The following is a 22,826-nucleotide window of genomic DNA, read 5'->3' on the forward strand; positions in this document are numbered from 1 at the left end:
CAGGAGATGAAGAGAAGTTAGTTACATTTGTCTTATATATTTACTTTTATTTGAATTAATAAATCTCAGAGCCTATTTCAATGAAGAAAAGCAATGAGGCAAATGGAAAATTTTTAGAAAAAATATCTACTATAGTGTAAATATTTTCCATTCAACAACCAAATACCAACTGTAAACAAACTACCATGAGAATATACATAAATGAGTTACCAGGGTAGCTATATACAACTATTCTACTATAAGCAAGTAATTTCCAGCTTTGTCTGTATTTCAGATGTTATGTAAATGCAGAACTTACCCATGAACATACCCAAAACTAAGTGCAATACCTTAATTCCACTTCATGTATTCTTATCCATAAAACCATAAAAAAGTTAAAGATGATACTCTGTCCCTCCTGAGACTACACTACAAACACAGTAAAATAATTTAAAATGTAAAAAAACATAGAGATGGGGAATGAGAGAGCTAACATCGAAAAATGAGAAAAAGCAATACATTTTTGAAAAAGAGAAATCAGATGGAGTTTTCATTTACTTTACAGAGAGGAAGAAGGCAAAGCTTGGGAATCCCAGACAAACTCAAAGCCTGCAAATGCAAGCACAGTAGAGGGCCAACAATAGGAAGCCCAAGTATACATTTGTTAAAAGTTAAAGAGAATCTTAAAAGCAGCAAGAGAAAAACAAGTAGCTACATACAAGGGAACGTGCATAAGTTACGATACACTGATTTTTCAACAGAAGCTTTGCGGACATAAGGGAGTGGCACATATATTCAACATGATGAAAGGGGGAAAAATCAACAACCAACAACACTCTACGTGCAAAGGTTATCATTCAGAATTGAAAAAGATAATTTCCCAGAAAACTAAAAGCTAAAGGAGTTCATCACCAATAAATAGGCATTATAAGAAATGATAAAGAGAATACTTTAGTGGAAAAGAAAAGGCTAAAACTAGAATTAATAAAATAAATGAAAGAGTAAAAATTTCACTGGCAAAGGTAAACATATAGTAATGGTAGTAGAACAATCACAAAGTAATATGGAAACAAATAAAATGGAAATACATACACTTCTATCAATAATTACTTCAAATGTAACTGGACTAAGTATGCCATTCAAAAGATACAAGGTAGCTGAACAAATTATTTTTAAAAGACTCTTACATATGCTGCCTACATGAGCCTCACTTCAAATAGAAAGGCACACAGAGTGAAAGTAAAAAATCAGAAAAAAGATATTTCATGAGATAGTAATACTTACACCAGACAGAAGAGACGATAAAACAAAGGCTACAGGACTTTTCCAAAATCTCTCAAGGGTTCACAAATCCCAAACAAGCAGTATCTGGCCTCGCTGTACCCCATACCTTTGCTAAGTGGCTCCAGGCCTGGCAGCCTCAGTTTGCAATTTGGCCTCTCCCAGGAACCTCCAAGCCCAGCACAAGAAGCAGCCATCTGTAGATTGCTCTGTAACTTATGACAGGTGTCCCTAGGCAGAGCACAAGTGGCAGATGATTTCAGTCTGCACATCTGGGGAGGCCCTAGAGCCAACAACCCAGTGGACAGCTTCACGCCGCGTCAGATCACCATCCAGTTACCTCCATGAGAAACACAAAGGGCAGGCTCGCTGCATACCGAAGCCCTGCTGAAGTGAGTCTGCTCCGTGCCTGGAGTCAGCCCCTGCTCAGATGCTTCTCCACTGTAGTCATGGTCAGTCCGCACAGCTGATTGGCCTTAGTGTAAATTCCATCCACTGATGTGCCAATAGCAATAAGGGGTCACTAGGCCCTACAGGACACCCACAACATAAGGCTACTCTACCAAGATTGGGAGATGTAGCAGCTCCACCTAATATATAGAAACAAACACAGGGAGGCAGCCCAAATGAGGAGATAAAGAAACATGTTCCAAATGATAGAACAAAACAAAATTCCAGATAAAGAACTAAACAAAATGGAGACAAGCAATCTACCAGATGCAGAGTTCAAAATACTGGGTATAAAGATGCTCAATAAAGTTAAGGCTAGTAGATGAACTTAGCAAGAACTTCAACAAAGAGAAAGAGAAAATAAGAGAGCTAGAAAACATAAAAGAAGAACTAGTCATAAATGAAGAAGAAAATAACTGAAATTAATACATTACAGAGAATCAATAGTAGAGCAGATGAAGCAAGGATCAAATCAAAGATATGGAAAATAAAAAAGTAGAAAACACCCAATCAGAACAGCAAAAAAAAAAAAAAAAAAAAAAAAAAGATTCAAAATGAGAATAGTTTAAGGAGTCTCTGGGACAACTTCAGGCATACCATATTCACATCAGGGGGATGTCAGAAGAAAAGAAAGAGCAAGAAATTGAAAACCTATTTAAAAAAATGACGGAGAACTTTCCCAACCTGATAAAGGGAAGAGATATAACAAGTACAAGAAGTGGAAACAGTACTAAACAAGATCAAGCCAAGGAGACCCACACCAAGGCACATCACAATTAAAATGCCAAAAGTTAAAGAAAAAGAGGGAATCTTAGAAGCAGCAAGAGAAAAGCAGTTTGTTGCCTACAAGGGAGCTCCCATAAGACTGTCAGCTGATTTCCCAACACAAACTCTGCAGGCCAGAAGGAACTGGCAAGAAATATTTAAAGTGATGAAAATCAAGGACCTACAACCAAGTTCACTCTACCCAGCAAACTTACCATTTAGAATTGAAGGACAGAAAAATATCTTCCCAGACAAGAAAATGCTAAAGGAGTATTACAAGAAATTTTAAAGCATCTGCTTTAAGAAGAAGGAGAAGAAAGATTAAAATTAATAAAATGGCAATTAATACTATCTATCACCAAATACTTTAAATGCAAATAGATGAAATGCTCCAATCAAGACATAAAGTAGCTGACTGGATAACAAAACAAGACTCTTACATATGCTATCTACAAGAGACTCGCTTCAAATCAAAAGGCACACCCATACTGAAAATAAAAGGATGGAAAAAGATAAATCATGAAAATAAAATCAAACAAACAAACAAAAAATCTACAGTAGCAATACTTACACCAGATAAAATGAACTGTAAAACAAAGGCTGAAACAAGAAACAACAAAGGATCTGGCAATTCTACTTCTGGGTCTTTATCTGAGGAAACCCCAAACTAAATCAAAAACACACAGGCATCAGTATGTTCATTGCAGTATTGTTTACAATAGTCAAGATATGGAAGCAGCCTAACTGTCCATCTTCAGATGAATGGATAAGGAAGTGGTGCATATATACAATAAAATTATGACTCAGCCATAAAAAAATGAAATCTTGCCATCTGCAACAATACAGTATCACAATAATTTTGTACAGCAACAGATGGTTACTGAACTTCTCAAGGTGATCTCTTCATAAGGTATATAAATGTCAGATCACTATGGTATACACCCAAAACTAATATAATACTGCATGTCAACTATACTTTAATTAAAAAGAACTTTACAACCCAGCACGTTAAGAAAAAATAAAACTTTAAGGATAAAAAACTTCAATTAGAGATGTTCAAGAATTCTTAACATCTAAAAATCAAAAGGAAGATACTATGAAAACCAAGAAAACTAAAGGGGAAAAAAATCCCATTAGAAGAGCTGGAAAATTTTTTTCTGTATTATGAGACTTTAAAAGTATATCAATTTATTTTTACTCATAGTACAAAACAACTGTACCTCAAAAAACATTTTTTTAAATAAAGTATATCCTTTTCAATTAAAGGACGGGTTGTATTTATTTTCACTTACGGTATCATACTAAACAAGAATAAAGTTTTAGTTTCTTTTAAGCTTCAATCCACAAAGATAATCAAAACTAGTAAAATAGAAACCACATACACACACACACAGACATACTCACACATATATATAGAGAGAGCTGGATAGCAGACCTAAACCTGCAGTGAGAAACACCTAGAAAGCAATGCTTTTGCCAAGGAAACCCAAAAGGCTAGAATTGGTGACCTCTGAACATAGGGATAATGTGGTGATGGGTGCTAAATACAAAAGCACTGGCTGACAGTCTGTTTAAAAAGCATTTAGATCCCTGGATTCCTCCACTCTGCACAGCTGAGCTGCTGCTCCACACTCGCACTAACAGAAACTTAAAAGTTTATTCTCCAACAATGGTAGAGTCACTAGCCAAATGGATTAAATGCTCCAATCAAGACATACAGTAGCTGACTGGATAACAAAACAAGACCACTGTTAAGGGTGGGACAAAGCACTATAAAAAGAACTCTTTTGTAAATATTTACATGCCGAATGCTAAAAACCCAGACCCTCTTCCCTTAATCAATATTCATAAGGTTAGCAGCCAGGTTTATATCCTGCAGGAAAATGGAGAGGTCTTTCTAAAGAGACAGACCAGCCCAAGAGAAAAGATCTAATGATCAATACCCAAGAATTACCCAAAAAAGCATCCGACCAGATCACCCTATAGTGAAGTCCAGAGATGACAAACCCAAGCACCCCAAAACCTTCCCCAAAAGCCTTTTACTGACCATTATTATAGACAACCAAGGAATACCAGACATCTGAAGAATGGCCTCTGACATGAAAAGCTTGCTTTTAAGAGGTTATAGAGGTGAAAATAATTGCCTCTGAAGAGCAGGACAATAAGGTTGAGAAGGAGATGCCATTTTTCCTAACAAATTTTGTAGAACCATTTTTTTTTTAATTTTTAGAATGTATGGCATTGTTTAAAAAATAACTAAGATAAATTAATAATTTTAAAAATTAAGTATAAGAAAATGTAAATCTGCCTAACCAAATATAAAAGAAGTCTGACTATACTTTAAACACAAAAACATTGGTAGTTTAATATCAGAAAGAAATTATTTGTGATATTCAAGAAACCACTTTGCTGTGCTGCTGCAATTACTATCTCTCAAATAAACCTAAAATGCTACATGAGCTCGCAGGAGTAAGATGTTTATATCTTTCTTACAATTATAGATCTGATCTGCTTCTATCTAGAATATTTACATACAAAGGTGTGGCAACAAAACCTCTCCACTTACAACCTTGGCAGCCACTGAACATCATACTGGTGCCAGCATGGCAGCAAAGGCAAAGCCAATGGATGACTAAGTGAGAACCAAAACTGCCCATTTAAAATATGACTTATGTGAACGGCAAGATTACAACATAAATATTAAGATTTACAAAGTATATGACCTATAACTGATCTGCCTTTAGAAACTATGAAATACTCAACTTTCACAGGGAAGGGAGGGTAAAACATTTAGATTAAGTGTTTTTAAAAGGATAGAAAATTGCTTACAATTTTACTAAAATCTATTTTAAACGCATCATGACATTTACATGAAAAAAATTAACTGAATTTCCCAAAAGGACACTAACCACTTAAAAACCTAAATGTAAATCCTGTCAATCATAAAATAAAAAACGTCACAGCATTAAAGTAAGAAAATTTCAATATCTTTTTAACATGCACACTGAAAAAAGATGACTACTGTCTTCTTTAAAACACCTTAGAAAAACAAGAAAGAACTAAAGTACATGTGGCACAGTCTTATTTAAGTAATGTAGCAAAATCTAAATAACTATTTAAACATAAGGTTCATTATGTGATTCTATTTTAGTGTACGCTTCAAAATAATTTTTAAAATGCTCACATCCACATCTGGTCTTTTTAGCAAATCTTCCACTTTAGCAACATCTCCATTGGCAGCAGCCTTAACTAATTCTTCGTTGAGGTCACCAGATTCTTGGGTTTCAAATAATTTCTTCAAGAGTTGGGAGAGTCTTTCTGTAAAGCATCAAACAAAGCTGCTAATATAGGAGGAGCTCAAACTTTCCTAACAGACAAGCATTAACCATATGCCTATAATATATACTTTTCCCTTTTTATTATTTCTATTATTAATGCTATTTTTCTACTATGCAAGTTATAATTACTACTATATAAATATATATAAAGCTCTATTAAATTTGAGCCCATAAGTATTCCCAGTTTTCTCCAATTCATGTATTTCAAGTTAAAACTTCAGAAAATGTATAGTTATAATAATAATTCAGGAGGCGGAAGTCATACCAAAGATATTAGAAATGAACACATCACAACAGGACTACCATAATGATACAAACTCCCTTTCAGGTTTTAAGCATATCACCACACTGACTTTGAGCTCAGTGCTACAGACCTTAGAATAAATCAACAGATCAATGATTATGATTCAAAAGAAATGTAATCTCTATAATATCAGGATAACTATCTCAGGGACATTTAATATTTAACATTTAATATTTTCAGTTGAAAATGGACATCTAAGAGTTAACATTACTTCAAAGGTGCCAGTTGATTAGTTTATACTAAAACAAGAAAGAACTAGGGATTTACAGACCATTTCCTAAAATATTTTTTTCCTAAATAACACTAATCAGTAGAGAACCTGCCCAGTTCTACTACTTAATTCTTGGATCTTCTTATTGGAAAGCAAAGAAATCACAAAGTAGGGCAGAGGACCAGCACCAGGACCACATTTCCTGAGAGAAGGATATTAACCACCCTCCAGTGTTTTTAATTTGTATGTAGTCAGTCTGTTGTAACACCATCTAACATAGAGGTAAAAATAAACACCATCTGATTTAAACTTTAAGCACACCAGCAAGTTACAGTAGGAAAGAGGAGAGAGCAGAGGAAGTAGAATGCAGTACAAAATAAAATTAGAGGTCACTGTATGTTTTCCTTTACTTTCTTACCATTTACTGTTATGGTTCTGTTTCTTTTCTGGATAACAACAATATACATCCGTAACTTAAAATTTGTTGTATACTTTCTTACCATTTATTGTTATGGTCCTATCTTCCTTTCTGGATGACAACAACATACATCAGTAACTTATAATTTGTTGTATAATGAACTGAGTCTGTGTACATAAAGCTGGAGAATAGGAAGACTGAGGTTGATTCTACTCAACATCCAGCATAGTCACATCTCAACATGATTTCCTACTCATTGTGGCATGTATAGTAACTCACTGAATAGTAAGAGAAAAAAATATGGTTGAGATGTAAAAATATCCAGAAAGAAAGTCATCTGCTAGCAATAATGTTGAAAATAAAGACAGTCCAAGAAAGTGATGATTCTTTGGCAGAATACAAAAGTTCTGACTAAAGAGAAGAATGCTGAATTTTAGATATCTTAGATTTGAGGTGATGAAGCACTCAATATCTCCAAGAAAAAGCACATAGTTATGAAAATTTTCCAGTGCAAACCTCAACTGGAACAAAGGTTGTTCAATGTAAGAAAAAAGAAAAAAAGTTTTGTAAAGTTTAAAAGGTAGTTACCATTCAAGCAGTTATGTGATCTGGGAGAAAACATACAATATTACCAGTATATGAGAACTGGGGAATTAGCAAAGGTTCTAATGTAAATATTACTTTTAAACAAAAATGGAACAAAACATACCACCAGATGCATTGCTAATGGCTGATCCTGCAGATGCCACTTTGGAAACTGCTGCTGGATTGTATGTCCAAGATGTGCCACAAACTTCCACCTTTAAATCACTGTCTGAATAAATCTGTTGTACTCGGCCAACTTTACCTAAAGTCTTTTTAAAAATTAGATTAATGTTTCCAAGTCCAAAGTGTGTGTGTGTGTGTGTATATATATATATATATATATATCAATCAATCACCAGTTTTTACATGTTTAAAGAATTCACTTCTCTTTGTTCCTAAAGAAAAACTTTCAAAGGATAATCATATTCAGATAGGTTATTCATTAGTTACAAACTTTAGAGATTATCTTTAAAAAATATTTTAATAAAATAAAACTGATATTTCCACAAAAGTATAGAAAACAAATCATGAATCTTTCTTACTCATAAAAGTTCACAAAATTTTGTTTTTACATTCAACCCTTTTTTAACCCAAAAGATACATCTTGAGAACTTATAGTTCAAGTAGTATAAAATCTATCATCAATCTAGCCTAAAAATATAGTCTGATTTCTAAAAAAAAGAAATTAAATCATAAAGAGCTCAAAATTTACATCTATGTTGAAATCCTTTTTAGAATCATGCCTAATTCAAAAACTTAAGTGTACAGAAATAACATGCCTATTAAATATAATATAAAAACAGCAGTTAGGTATAGAACACAATCAGCAACAGCAGTTCTTACCATGTGGCAAATCCTGTTCTAATGTTCTTTTTTTTAAAGGATTTATTTTTTTACTCACCTGAGGACATGCTTATTGATTTCAGAGAGAAGAAGGGAGGGAGAAAGAGAGGGAGAGAAACATCAATGTGAGAGAAAACATCAATTAGGTTGCCTCTCATACTCACCTCGACTGACGAGGAACCAAACCCACAACCTAGGCATGTGCCCTGAACAGGAATCAAACCTGCGACCTTTCAATTTACAGGACTGCATCCAATAGAAAGAGTCACACTGGGTAGGGCTGTTCTAATGTTCTAAAACAGTGATTTCAACCTTTTTCATTTAATGGCACATATTAACTAATTATTAAAATTCTGCAGCACACCAAAAACTATATTTCTCATTGATCTGACAAAAAATAGGTATAATTTTTATTGATTTAGAAAAAATAATAATTATCTACCTTTATGTTCCAAAGTGACATGTTGAAAAATAAGGTGCCTATACATGTATATAAGAATTTCTGGTACCAAGAATTAATCAATCAGACCCAACCTTATAATGCAACTTGACCAATAATGCAACTCTATTATATGATATATTATATTACATATTTATGGTTCAAGACAAGGCATTCACACTGGATAGTTACTGTTGTGTTGGCTGTTGTCATATTATTTTTTTATTTGACAATTAAAGGGGAAAAAAGGTCAGTGCCCCTGACTAAACAGTCAGGAACTGCAGGTTTTAAAAATTCTTCTGGCACACCAGTGTGCCATTTGCAGGACACCGGTTGAAAAATCACTGTTCTAAGAGCTTTGTATTGACCCACCTAATACCATAACCCTGAAAGTTGTGCTAGCATTTGCCCCATTTCAAACTTAGTTCCAAAACTCATTCTCTTAAAACACAATAGAACAGTAAATAACAATACTAGTAAACTGAAGAATAGTAATATTATCTGACTACTTCCTAACACAGAGAAGAAATTGCCCTTGACTTGTTCTCTCTTTTGACTTCTCTATAGCATCTGACCCCAGCTCCTTGAAACTATTCCTTTAATTTCTGGATGACAGTCTAATCTTTTGTCTGTTTCTCCCCTTTCTCCACTCACTGGTTCCTTTTCTTTCTTCAGATCCCTAAATCTGTTCATTCTCCCAAAATTTATTCTTTTGTTTTTAGTCTTCTTTCTTGAAAATTTAATTCCCACTGACAATTACCATCTTATTTCAAAAGACTTGAAAATATACTTCTCTAACCATGCTTATCCCTTTGTCCCCCAACACACACCAATTTTAACTTCTCATTAGACATTTCACTTGGAATTTTACACCATCATCTCAAACTCTATGAGGCTGCATTCTTAATTTTTTTCATCCTTAATTGTTCATTATGGAAAATCTCAAACACACAAAAGTAGACAATAATATATTGAATCCTCATGTACTCATCAACCAGATTTAACAATTATCAGTTCGTGGCCAATCTTGTTTTCCCCTACCCATTCTCCCATCCTGTATTATTTCATTATGTAAACTTTTTAAAAACATAACTACGATACTATTATCAACTCACCCAAAATTATCAATAACACATAAAATACCAGTGTTCAAATTCCCAATTGTCTCATAAATATATTTTTTAGTTTGTTTAAATCAAGCTCCAAATAAAATGTATACATACTTTTTTTCCCTTGGAAATTATTCGTTAAAGAAACTGAGTAATTTGTCCTATAGTTTCTTACAATCTGAATTTTGCTAATTGGTATCGTTTAATAGTTTCATCTGTCTCTGTAAGACAGCCTTCAAATTGGCTGCTAGATACTTTTAACATGACCTAGAAACTCTTGATGATTTCCTTGCTATCTGGTATCAAGCTCATCTTGTTCACTTCTTATCAAAGAGCTAGAATTAGCCATTTCTCCAAAGATCCCTAGTTCTTTACAGAAGGAAAAGCTATTCCAAGACCATAATCTGGGCACTAATGTTGGTTATTGTTACTGGAATGGTCATTGTTTTTAGGCCTTGTCATGATCAGAGCTAAGAATAGGGAGGTTTTGTTTTATTTTGTTTTAAAAGATAAAACAGCCCTGATAGGTATGGCTTGGTTGGTTGGTTGGGCGTCATCCTGCAAAGCAAAAGGTCACCAGTTCGATTCTCTGTCAGGACATGTGCCTGAGTTGTGGGTTCAGTCCCTGGTCCAGTTGGGGCGCATACAAGAGGCACAGATCGATGTTTCTCTTCTTCTCTGTCTCCCTCCCTTACCTCTCTAAAAAATAAAGTTTTCAAAAGATAAAATAAATGCAAGACTATATGACTTTTACATAATCTCTTGTATATTACATCTGTATCTCCTTTTCCAACTCTGATCACTCTGGTTCTTAAGGTCACTGAGGATAAAAGAATTAGAATTATCTATACTCATTTTTTGTCATATTAAATAATCTCAAAATCATATCAACACTATCACAATTAGATTTCTGAAAATTGTTCAACATTTCCTTTTCCATGTAGTTCTATGGGCTAGATTTCTCATATAAGGATATAAAAACAAATTACCATGTTTAAAAATCATTTGGGATTTCCTTTTTGTATGGTTATTCCAACAGGAAACCCATTTAGGTTTCTTTCATTTAATTTTACACTTTTAGGAGTTTCATTTTTAATTGTTTTAAAATTGTATAAAATGTGGTTTCAAATCAAATCATAAAACAAGACATATTCAAAGACGTCTCCCTTCTACCTCTGTCCCCTGTATCATATATTTTTTATATATAAACACTTTTTTTTAACTTTATGGTTAATCTCCTACTGTTTTTCTCTTTTAAATATAAAACTTATAGTAAAGCTTTAAACTACAACATATTGTCCTGATACATTTACACGAATACCGTTACATAAATATCCATATTCCCTCCTTTAAAAAAATATAAACATATTGTCTATTGGTCCCTAGTACATACAATATTAAAATTTGTCATTCTGGTGTTCTTCCCATTACCCTCTTTCTTTACTAGTATTTGATTTTCAATAATAGTATTTAGCCCCAAATAATGCCTTATTCCTAACATTACACACTCCACTAATAGCTCTATCAAAAAATATTAACTGTAGCCTTTTTTGGACCTGCCCTGGATAATTTAATAAAATTAGAAAATAAAATTCATAAGTACACCTGGCTGCTAATGAAGAACACAATGATTATGCTAATTTACTCTCTAAAATTGAAGTACTTGAACTACATAAGCATGGTATAATTCCTAGTCCAACTATTTTATATATACTTACTGGGAGCATAGCTTCAGCCCATTCTCCATGTCCTCTTTGTAGAAGTTTAATTCTTTCCAGATCATAACAAACTTGTACAAGATCACCCACTTGAAACTGTGAGGTGCCTCCTTCTGCACCCTGAGCAGCATCCCCACTTCGGACAATGTTTGCTTTAGTAAGAACAGCTGGATTGAAAGTCCACCTAAGGATCAGAGCCAAAACTCAAAATAGGTAAGTTTAATTTTAACATAACATTTTTTGTTAAGCACTGCAGGGAAAAAAGCCTTATAACACATCAAAAGAGTAAAGCAATCCTTTTCAATTACATCCTAAATTGTTTGTTTTTCTTTTTATAATTTTAAAATACAAATTTGGAATAAGAGTCACCATAATCTCACCACCCAATTATGATATACATCTGTGTAATTTATTACCCTCTGCATGTTAAAAAATTGTTATAGCCCTGGACAGGTGGCTCAGCTGGTTGGAGCATCACCTCATACACCAAAAGGTGGAGGGTTCGATTCCCAGTCAGGCACTTATCTAGGTTGAGGGCCTATGCAGGAGACAACCAATTGATGTTTCTCTCTCACATCAATGTGTGTGTGTGTTCCTCTTTCCCTCTCACCCCTCTTCCTCTCTCACTAAAATCAATAAACATATCCTTGGGTGAGGATTAAAGAAATAAAAATAAAAAGTAATACACACTCATTGTTAAAAATTAAAACATTTCAGAAACATGTAAAGTATGTGAACCTTGAGAAGCAATATATCTGCCAAGAAGGACTCCTCAGGGCTAACTGGGCCCAAGTACAGCCACCAGCCATTGCTGACAGAGGCCTATCACTCACTCTGCATTTGAGGGAAAATATACAAAATAAGCTGCCAGCCTCATGCATTCTGTTCCCGAATTCTAAGTCAATTCTTACAAGAGTTCCTGGTATCATTTTTTGACCAATGGACTGAGACCTGCCACACCCCATTACAAATGAGCAGCTATATCATTTGCAACTACACTGACCAATCAGAGCTGCTCCATAATGACCAATCAGAATAAACAATTCTGACCAATCAGGACCACGCCAGTGGGACCAATCAGAACTGTGCAATTTGGATTCCTCATTTGCATAAAAATTCATAGAGAAGAGGGCAGCAACTTTCTCTATTTGGACTTCTGGCCAAGATGGAGGTGTAGACAGTCACACTGTGTCTTCCTCCACAACTAAAAAGGAAAACAACTACCTCAAAACTAGAAACAACCAGAAGTTCCAGAAAATTAAACTGCATGGAAGTCCAGCAAACAAAGATATGAAGAAAAAAATATCCAGAAAGGTAGGAGGGGTGGAACCGGGGTGGAGAGGACACGATGTGGTGGCGGCAGCAGTGGCAAGCCAGCAGAAAGCGCACTCACACATTTTAAAAAGTCAGAAGGGACACCTGGGGAGCATTCCCAACTCCTCACTGGACCTCACAGCCCACCGTCCCAGCACTGGGGAAAATTAAGCCTCACTGCTTCTGACTGTGCAGACCAGTGAGGTCTGCGGTGGAGGCAGAAACTGCCGGTCTCAGTAGAGTCCACTTGTTTAAAGGGCCCCCATGGTCCTAGAACATCTGCAGAACCACCCACTCTAGGAACGACTGCCAGGACAGCAGTTAGAAGTTAGAGGGGCATCAGTCCAGTACGAAGTGGAGAGGTGCCTGGAAAAGGGGCAAGTGTTGGGCAAGTGGCATTGTTCCCTCTCGGATTCCTCCCCCACAGACAGCACCACAACATGGTGTAACAGGTCGCCCTGTACTGACTAATCGCTAAGGCTCCGCCCCTTACAACGTAACAGGAGCGACAGCTCTACCTGGGATGCGGAGGCAAACAAACACAGGAGCCTGTCAGAATGAGGAGACAAAGAAGTATGGCCCAAAAGGGGGAACAAATCAAGGTTCCAGTGGGAGAACTAAGCGACGAGGAGATAGCCAACCTAACAGATGCAGAATTCAAAACACTTGTGATAAAGATGCTAACAGGCTTGACAGATATGCTTGAGTACAGCAAACACATAAGAGAAGAAGTGAAGGCTATGCTAAGTGAAATGAAGGAAAAGCCATGCAAAACCAATGGTGAAGGGAAGGAAACCGGGGTTCAAATCAATGATTTGTAACATAAGGAAGAAAAAAACAGTCAACAAGTGCAGAATGAGAAAGAATTGAAAAAAAACAAAGAAAATTTCCGCAATTTTGCAAAGGAGATGGACATACGGGTCCGGGAATCACGGAGGGTCCTGGGCGAACTGGATCCAGAGGGGACCACACCAGGACACATCATGACTGAGATGCCAAAGGTGAAAGATAAAGAGAGAGTCCTGGAGGCAGCAAGAGACAGGCAGAGAGTTGCCTACAGGGGGGTGCCTATAGGACTATCAGTTGATTTCTCATAGGACACATTGCAGGCAGGAAGGGACTGGCAAGCAGTATTCAATGTGATGAAAAGCAACCTACAACCAAGATTACTCTATCCAGCAAAGCTATCATTTGGAATGGAAGGGCAGATGAAGTGCTTCCCAGACAAAGTGAAGCTAAAGGAGTTCGTCATCACCAAGCCATTATTATATGAAGTGTCAAAGGTACTTAAGAAAAAGATTAAAACTATGAACACTAAAATGACAACAATCTCACAACTATCAACAACCGAATCTAAAAAATAAAAACAAAACTCAACTAAGCAAACCAGAATAAGAACAGAATCGTAGGTATGGGGATCATTTGGAGGGTTATCAACTGGGAGGGGGCAGGAAGAGAAATGGGGAAATGGTGCAGGGACTAAGAAGCATAATCGGTTAGTACAAAATAGACAGGGGTAAGTTAAGAATAATATAGGAAAAGGTGAAGCCAAAGAACTTATATGCATGACCCATGGACACGAACTAAGGGGGGTGGGATTGCTGGAGGGAAGGGGGTTACTGGGTAGAGGGGAGCAAAGGGGAAAAAATTGGAACTATGCTAACAACATAATCAATAAAATATACTTAAAAAAAAAAAGATAGCATATTTGGTTTCCACTAGAAGCTGCATTTCCTACGTTTGCAAACTATTCACCTGAATAAAGTTTCTCCTCTTTCTACACCTCAGACTGGGAATTTTTGTTGACAAATGACAGTTCCATTTCACACAAACATTCCCCACCCCACTAAAAAAACCACTGTTGATAGTCCATTGTGTTTCCTTAGAGATTTTCAGTCAACATGCTGAGTGATAGTTATAATGTAGAAAGAGTAGCTTTCTTTTCCATAAATGTCATCACTATATAATTCTGTGGCTTCTTTTTTCTTAGAGAATGAATCTTGGAAGATGTACATTTCAATGTCACAGACAAGGATCTACCTATTTCAGTTTAATGGCTACAGAGTATTCTATAGCATGGATATACACTAATGTATTTAACCATTGTATTGACTATCATTCAAAGTACTTCCAAATTTTCACTATCAAGAACAATGCCATAAAGAACATTGCTTTATGCACAGCTTGGTGCACATGAGGTCAGTACAGAGGTGGATTTAACTGCAGGCACATCGGGTGAATGACCTGAGCCCTGACTTCTGACAGGCCCTGCAAAACCCCAACTTTACACTTTTTTCTAATGACACCAAGTTTGGTTTCACATGTGCAATTTTAATTACATACAAGTTTACAATCAGTGGTAAAACCTGATAGTATGTTTATATTCGCATATTTTCATTATTTCATTACTACGCTGTATACTATATACATACTACGCTGCATAGGTCCTACGTGGCTGTGCCACCACTCATCGGAGCAACAGAATCGTATTTGCTACTTTGTACTTACAAAGGTTCTCCTGCAGTGCAGACTTATGATATACCAAATACGCAGGGATGTAAATTAGTTTGTGGATATGTACTTGTTTCATTTACGGTTTTAAAAAGTTTTCTGTGCATATAAATAAATATTTTTATTTTCCCTGTCTCTCTTTTTTTTGAGGGGTCCGATATTTTTTTCTGCGCCCAGGGCCTCAACCGATCTTAATCCACCTCTGGGTCATTATTTCATTAGAGAGTCTTGGAAGAATTACCTAATCAGAGAATGCAATTTGTTTACAATTCTGATAGAGCCAGAATGATCTACAAAGAGCACACCATTTCCCCATACCACTGCCAATCTCATGCATGGGTATTTTACATGATTTTAATGACTGTAGTAAAACAAACTGGGATTCTGATTTCTTCTTTTCTATATATAAGCATTTTTCTATGATGTTACCATTTTCATAACCACCATTTTATTGACTACTTCATACATGTATTCCACGATGTATGTAATACATTTCTCCTAGTCCCACACAGCATTCCAAGAAAAAAATATTCCCTAGTCAAATTAGCTTTTACGATATGGTCATTAGCATATAAAGATTCTGAGTAGTCTCAACATATAAAAACCTATTCGCTAAATTCCTACAACCATACAATTATGCTTTACAAAACCACCATAAAGAGAAAGAAGTTCCTGTGACCAGTTAAAAATAAAAATCAGATACACAAAGTTTTCTTTTCGCCTTATCAATCACAGTGACCTTTTTCTCACTCAATATTACAAAATTTCCTAGATCTACTATAGTGCCTGAATACAGCAGTATTTATTTAAGTTTTTCCCTCTGCCTACAGTGCTTCCCTGCCTTGGTGAAAACTGAGTCAATTTTCTAAACATTCATAATGTAATTTTCTCTCTAAAGTTTTTCTATGCTTTGCCCAGCTGAAATGATCACTCTTATTTTGTACCTTCAGAATACCCTGAATACTCACCTATCATAATTACTTAAAACATTTTCATAGTTACTTTTGGTTTTGCATATCCAAACTAAAAGGGATACCCATTCAAATCAGAGGACCATGTCTTACTGTTCTTGTAATCCTACCATTAATACCAGGGCCTAATATAGTACTTAATAAATAAGTATTTAATAAATTTTTGTGGAAGAAGAAAAAAGGGATTATTTTCTAAAACTTAAATGTCATTAATGTTAACACCACTGCCCAAGAATTTTGACAAAGAAAGAATTCAAGTAATAATCCTAATTTGTGTTAAGCTAACATTTCTAAACAAGAAAATATTTAATACAAAATGTGTTAATACATGCTAATCTGAATTAAGATTTTTTTCCTCCTTTTTTAATTAAAGCTTTATCAAGATGCAATTCACATACTATACTCACTTAAAGTGTATAATTTGGAGGGTTTTAGTATACCAGAGCTGTACAACCAAGCACCACTATCTAAATTAATTTTCATCACCACAAAAAGATTATCAGTCAGTCCTGTCCTCTAACAACCAGTAATATCCTATTTTGATGAATTTGCTTATTCTGGACATTTTACATAAATATATTAATGTAATATGTGACCTTTTGTAACAGGCTTAATTCATTCATCATGATGTTTTCAAGATTTGTCTATGTTGCAGTATATATCAGCATTCCATTCCTTTTTATGGCCAAATACCATATTCCATTGTATGGATATAGCACATTTTGTTTATCTATTCATCAGTTGACAGACATTTGGGTTATTTTCACAATTAGGCTGCTATGAATACTGCTTCTACAATCATGACAGGTTTTGTAGTATATACTCAGGAGTGGACCTGCTGGATCATACGGTAACTGTACATATAACATTTTGAGGAACTACCAAATTGCCTTCCACAGCTTCTAGACCACTCCACAGTCCTAGCATCAATGTCTGAGGGTTCGAATCTAATTCCTTTACTCCCTCACCATCACTTGTAATTATCTGACTTTTTTACTGTAACTATTCTACCATGTGAAATGGTTATCTCATTTATGGTTTTAAATTGCATTTCCCTAATAAAAATGTCAATCATCTTTTCATGGGTATAGAATGTATAGACTGAATTGTCCCTCCAAAATTTGTATGTTGCGCTCTAACTTCTAATGTGACTGTATTTGGAGACAGGACCTTTAAGGTGGTAATTAAGGTTAAATGAGGTATGATTTATTATTGTTAAAAAATAAAGGGTTAATTAAGTAAGGTCATAAAGGTAGGGCTCTAATCTGACAGGACTGGAGACCTCATAAGACGAAGAGACAGATACCAGCAATCTCTCTCTCTCTCTCTCTCTCTCTCTCTCTCTCTCTCTCTCTCTGAGCATGTACAGAGAAAAGGCCATGCGAAGAAGACATACTGAGCAGGCAGCTGTCTACAAGCCAAGAAGTGGTCTCACCACAAACCTACCCTGTCGACACCTTGATCTTAGATTTCCAGTCTCCAGAACTATAACAAAATATACTTGTTATTTAAGCTACCCAGTCTGTGTATTTTATTACGGCAGCCCTAGCAGATAAGACAGTAAGCTTACTGGACATATATACATCTTCTCTGGAAAAATGTCTATTCAAATCCTTTGCCAATTTTCCAACTGGGTCATTCGGTTTTTATTATTGAACTGTATGATACAAGTCCCGAATCAGACATATGATTTGAATATTTTCTCCCATTCCACAGGTTGTCATTTCACTTTCTTGATAATTTCTCCTCTGAAACATAAAAGTTTTTTATTTTGATGAAGTATAATTTATTCACTTTTTCTTTGTTCCTGCTCTGGGGGTCATATCTAAGAAACCACTGTCTAATCCAATGTCATAAAGATTTACACATATGCTTTGTTCTAAGAGTGTAATAGTTTTAGCTCTTACATTTAGATCTGTGACTCATATTTCTATATGATGTGTAGCAGGGGTCCAATTTCATTGTTTTGTATGCTTATACCTGGCTGACTTGGCACTGTTTATTCTTTTTTTATTGTAGCTTTACTTTTTTAATTGACGCAGAATTGACATTAAACATTATATTTGTTTCAAGCATACAACATCATGACTTGTTATTTTTATATACAGTACTGTTAGCACCATATGTTGAACAGACTATTCTTTCTTCACTGAACTGTATTGGACCCTTATCAAAAATCATCTGACCTGAAATTCAAGGTCTTGTTTCTGGACTCTCAATTCTAGTCTATCAATCTATATGTCTATTCTTATGTCAGTAATACACTGATTACTAAAGCTCTGCGGGGAATTTTGGAATAAGGAAGTGTGAGTCATCCAAACTTTGTTCTTCTCCTCCAAATTGTTTTGGCTATTCTGGAACCCTTGAATTTCTATATGAATTTTAGGATCAGTCTGCCAATTTCTGTAAAAAGGACACTAGGATTTTGACAGGGGTTGCACTGACTGTTGATTAGTTTGGGGAATACTGCCATCTGATATAGGTTGAATTATGCCCCCCATCCAAAAAAAGATATGCTAACATCCTAATCCCTGATACCTCCTGAATGTGACCTTATTTAGAAATAGGATTTTATAGATGTAATCAAGTTAAAATGAGGCCATACTAAATTAGGGTAGTCCCTAAATCCAATGACTGCTGTCCTTAAATGAAGGTCATATAAAAACAGCTTTTAATTATTTTCTATGTAAAAAATTTTAGAATTTCTAGGAGTTCAATTAATTTCCTTCTATGTCTTTTCAGGGTTCTTTTTTTTTTTAATAATTTATTTGTTTGTTTATTTATTTTTAGAAAGAGGGGAAAGGAGAAAGAGAGGGAGAGAAACATCACTGTGTGGTTGCCTCTCACTCGCGCCCCCAACCGGGGACCTGACGTGCAACCTAGTCATGTGCCCTGACTGGGAATCGAACCAGCGACACTTAGTTCGCAGGTCAACACTCAATCCACTGAGCAGCAGGACAGCTACAGCAGCCAGGGCTTTCAGGGTTCTTTATGAAAATAAAATAGTGGGCTGAAGGATTATTTATGTGGCTCTCAGTCTCAAATGATTTCCCTACTCTGAATGTGTATGAAAATAAAATTTGTACCCAGGGAAAAAAAGGCATGTGAGGACACAGTGACACACTGACTTACACGGGAGAAGACCAGTGAAGACAGAGGCAGAGAAATGAATGATGCATCTACAAAAGCCAAAGAATACCAAGGACTGCTAGCAACCACCAGAAGGCAGGAGAAAGGCATGGAACAGATTCTCCCTCGAAGTCCCCAGAAAGAACCCAATCTTAACCAACACTTTGACTTTGGACTTCTCATCTCTGGAATTGTAACAAAATAAGTTTCTGTTGTTTTAAGCCACCCGGTATGTGGAAATTTGTTATAGTAACCCTAGGAAGCTAATACACCATCTAAACAGCATTAACTCTTCCAATCTATAAATGTAAGAGGTCTTTCCATTTCCTCAGGTCTTCTTTGATTTCCTTCAACAATGTTTTATAGTTTTCAGTGTATAAGTCTTGTACTTTTGCAGGCTAAAGTTATTCTTTAGTATTTTATTTTTTGTGATGCTAAATGGAATTATTTTCTTAATTTCATTTTTAGACTCTTCATCGCTAGTGTACACAAATACAAATGATTTTTCTCTATCAATCTTGTATCCTGAAACTTTGCTGAATTCATTTATTAGTTCTAATAGTTTGTAAATTCCTTAGGTTTTTCTATAAGCAAGATCAATCATATCACCTATAAACAGAGACAGTTTCACTTCTTCCATTCTCAATTTCCTTTTTTTCTTTTTCTTGCCTAACTGCCCCAGCTGGATTTTCTAGGACAATACTGAGTAGAAGTGGGGAAAACAGACAATCTTGTTTTGTTCCTGATCTCAAGGGAAAAGCATTTAGCCTGTCTTTCACCACTGGGTATGTTGTTACCTGTGGGGTTTTTACAGATACCCTTTCTGTCAAGCTAAAAAAGTTCCCTTCTGTTCCTAGTTATTAGAGTTTTTATCATAAAAGGGTGTTATTTTGTCAAATGCTTTTTCTGCATCTCTTGACATGATCATTGTATAAGATTTGAACACAGAGCTAACTCTATACTTTGGTAACCAACTTAATATTAATTTTTCTTATTCCCTATATGACCTCTATCATTAAAGAACCTCAGGATTAACTGTGAAAACAGTGAAGGGATTAAGAAGTACAGATTAAGAAGTACGGATTGGTAGTTACAAAATAGTCACAGGGATATACAGTATATATAGTCAATAATATTGTAATAACTGTGTATGATGCCAGGGGGGTATTGGAAATATCAGGGGGGAACACTTTGGAAAGCATATGACTGTCTAACCACTATGCTGTATACCTGAAACTAATATAAAATAATATCAGAATGTAAACTGTAATTGGAAAAAATATTTTTAAGGAAAAAAGTTTATTTATGTACATATCAGTAATAAAGTTGGACAATTATTCAATTTTACTGTGATTTCTTTAAAATACCATTAACACACAAGTACCTTAGACACATTTTGATCCTTAAGAGCAAATATATAAAAGACACAGGACCCCAACCAGTGTGGCTCAGTTCTGTCGGTTCAATTCTCATTTAGGGCACATGCCTGGGTTGTGGGTTCAGTCCTGGTTGAGGCTCCTACGAGGGGAAACCAATCAATGTTTCTCTCTCACATCAATGTCTCTCTCTGTTTCTCTCTCCCTTCCCCTTTCTCTAAAATAAATAAATAAATAAAATCTAATAAATAAATAAATGCCAAAGGCCCAGTTTCAAAAAAACTCACAACCCAGATATAAAATAAATGAACATTTTAATAGATAACAGGAAACCTCGTCGTCGTCGTCGTCGGCAGCCGTCCGTCTCGAGAGACGATGGTGTAGCTTCTTCAGAGTCTATCTGCACCGCCAAGAATGGCTGTGCAGTCCGACTCGGGAGTGACATGGTATCTGTCTCCTCCCGTGTTGAATCGACATTTTGCGATGACGCTGAAGCTACAGAGCCTGGGCAGGGTAATATGGAGGGTCTGCTGTTGCCCATGCAGCAGACCCCCCCCTCTCTTCGCAGCTGAAGGGTCCAAGGGAAAGACGGAGTCGATACAGCTTGGGTTCAGGTGCGCCGCAGGAGTTGCCGGTGTTGACTACAACGTCAAACCGCCTTAGGGACTCCGGCTCCGGATTTTCTGTCGGGGTTTACTCCCTTAGCCTTTCCCCTGAAGAGGTATGCCGCAAGGCAGCGGAGGTTTTTTGGAGTCAGAGTTTTCCTTCTCTGATGTACCCTGACTGGAAGATCGAACCAGCGACACTTAGCTCGCAGGCCGACGCTCAATCCACTGAGCTAAACCAGCCAGGGCAGACAGGAAACCTAAACAGATGAATAATGTGCGCATATACCAGGAAGGCAGAAGAGAGAGGTTCCCAAACTATATAAGCTCAGTATCTACAGGTTGCAGGTGAGTTAACCCAGGAAAAGAGGGAAAAGAGGAGGAAAGGGTATTCTGCATGAAGAGAATGGTATGTGCAAAGGAACAGAAGTGTGGAAATGCATGTAATTCTATGTTGCTGATAAGGATTAGTGTGTGTGTATGTGTCTGTGGCAAGGGAGAGCTGTGTTACCAAAATATAATCCTGGAGATATGGGCCAGAAGAGTTTTAATTTTATCATTCTCAATAATGAACACAGAACTTTTTGCTAAACTTGTACCTAATGATGATATAATATATATTCCTTCTGCTCTCTGAAGAAAAAAGTCACAGAACATTGTAACATAGATATTTATATAATTCTCTCTCTCTTTCACACACACACACATTCTTGAATTTGTTCCTTTTCACCTTACCAACATATTCTGAATTTTTACCTAGTGAGAGCTTCTTTTAAACAGTCTTTTGGTTATGTCACATAATTTGCTTTCTTTAAAGCTCTTTTCTCTAGTTTTATTTGCCATTACTGAAAATCAAAAAATATCACAAACCTATTGCCACTTGGATACTGTACTACAATATCATGATCTTCATCAATGCCACAAACAGTTCCAGTTGTAGTTAAAGTCTCAAACATGCCATCAGTCCATCCTCCATGACCGTGCTGCAAAGACTGTACAATTTCTAGGTCAAGATCTATATTTACCAGGTCACCAATCTGCAACCCACCAGGATTCCTGTTGCCATTCTGCTCACCTGTAATTGCAGAGGGAGTTGACAATAGAAAAGGAAAGTCACAATAGCAGTATGCAACTGCATTATTTTTCAACAAGAACAAGCTCTAGATTTTTAGTTTTAGTTACCATCTAATCTAAAATGTTTTGACAATACAATGTATCAAATTCTAGAGCTAAAGAGCTTTAAAAAAAATCAGATTCAAAGACTGAAAAAATGGGAGGATTTATAATGATGACTGAACAGGAATAAAATCTATAAAAGACTATGCAACCATATATCAGAACACAAAGTTCTGGGTGTTGAAAATACTCACTTTTCTGCCTGCATGTCTTAATGACTATCACTGCATCAGAGCCATGATAACTAACTACAACTTATGAAAAAGAACCCTGAAACTACTTTTTCTCTGAAGTACTTAGTACT

At 35.8% G+C, this 22,826-nt stretch overlaps 1 protein-coding gene across 2 annotated transcripts in view; it reads right to left on the minus strand.

Annotated features, from left to right (window-relative positions):
* MIB1 (MIB E3 ubiquitin protein ligase 1) overlaps window positions 1–22,826 on the minus strand; it is a 147,086-nt gene that overhangs the window by 80,380 nt on the left and 43,880 nt on the right. For both annotated transcript variants that reach the window (XM_090285744.1, XM_090285743.1), the window contains exons 6-9: window positions 22,217–22,421; window positions 11,441–11,624; window positions 7,456–7,600; window positions 5,660–5,793 (exon numbers count right to left, since the gene is read on the minus strand). In XM_090285744.1, the coding sequence (XP_090141870.1) occupies window positions 5,660–5,793; window positions 7,456–7,600; window positions 11,441–11,624; window positions 22,217–22,421 (668 nt within the window). The remainder of the gene's footprint in view (window positions 1–5,659; window positions 5,794–7,455; window positions 7,601–11,440; window positions 11,625–22,216; window positions 22,422–22,826) is intronic.

The sequence above is a fragment of the Furipterus horrens genome, unplaced genomic scaffold (genome assembly GCF_987537825.1).
Source record: "Furipterus horrens unplaced genomic scaffold, mFurHor1.1.pri manual_scaffold_8, whole genome shotgun sequence".
Lineage (NCBI taxonomy): Eukaryota > Metazoa > Chordata > Mammalia > Chiroptera > Furipteridae > Furipterus > Furipterus horrens.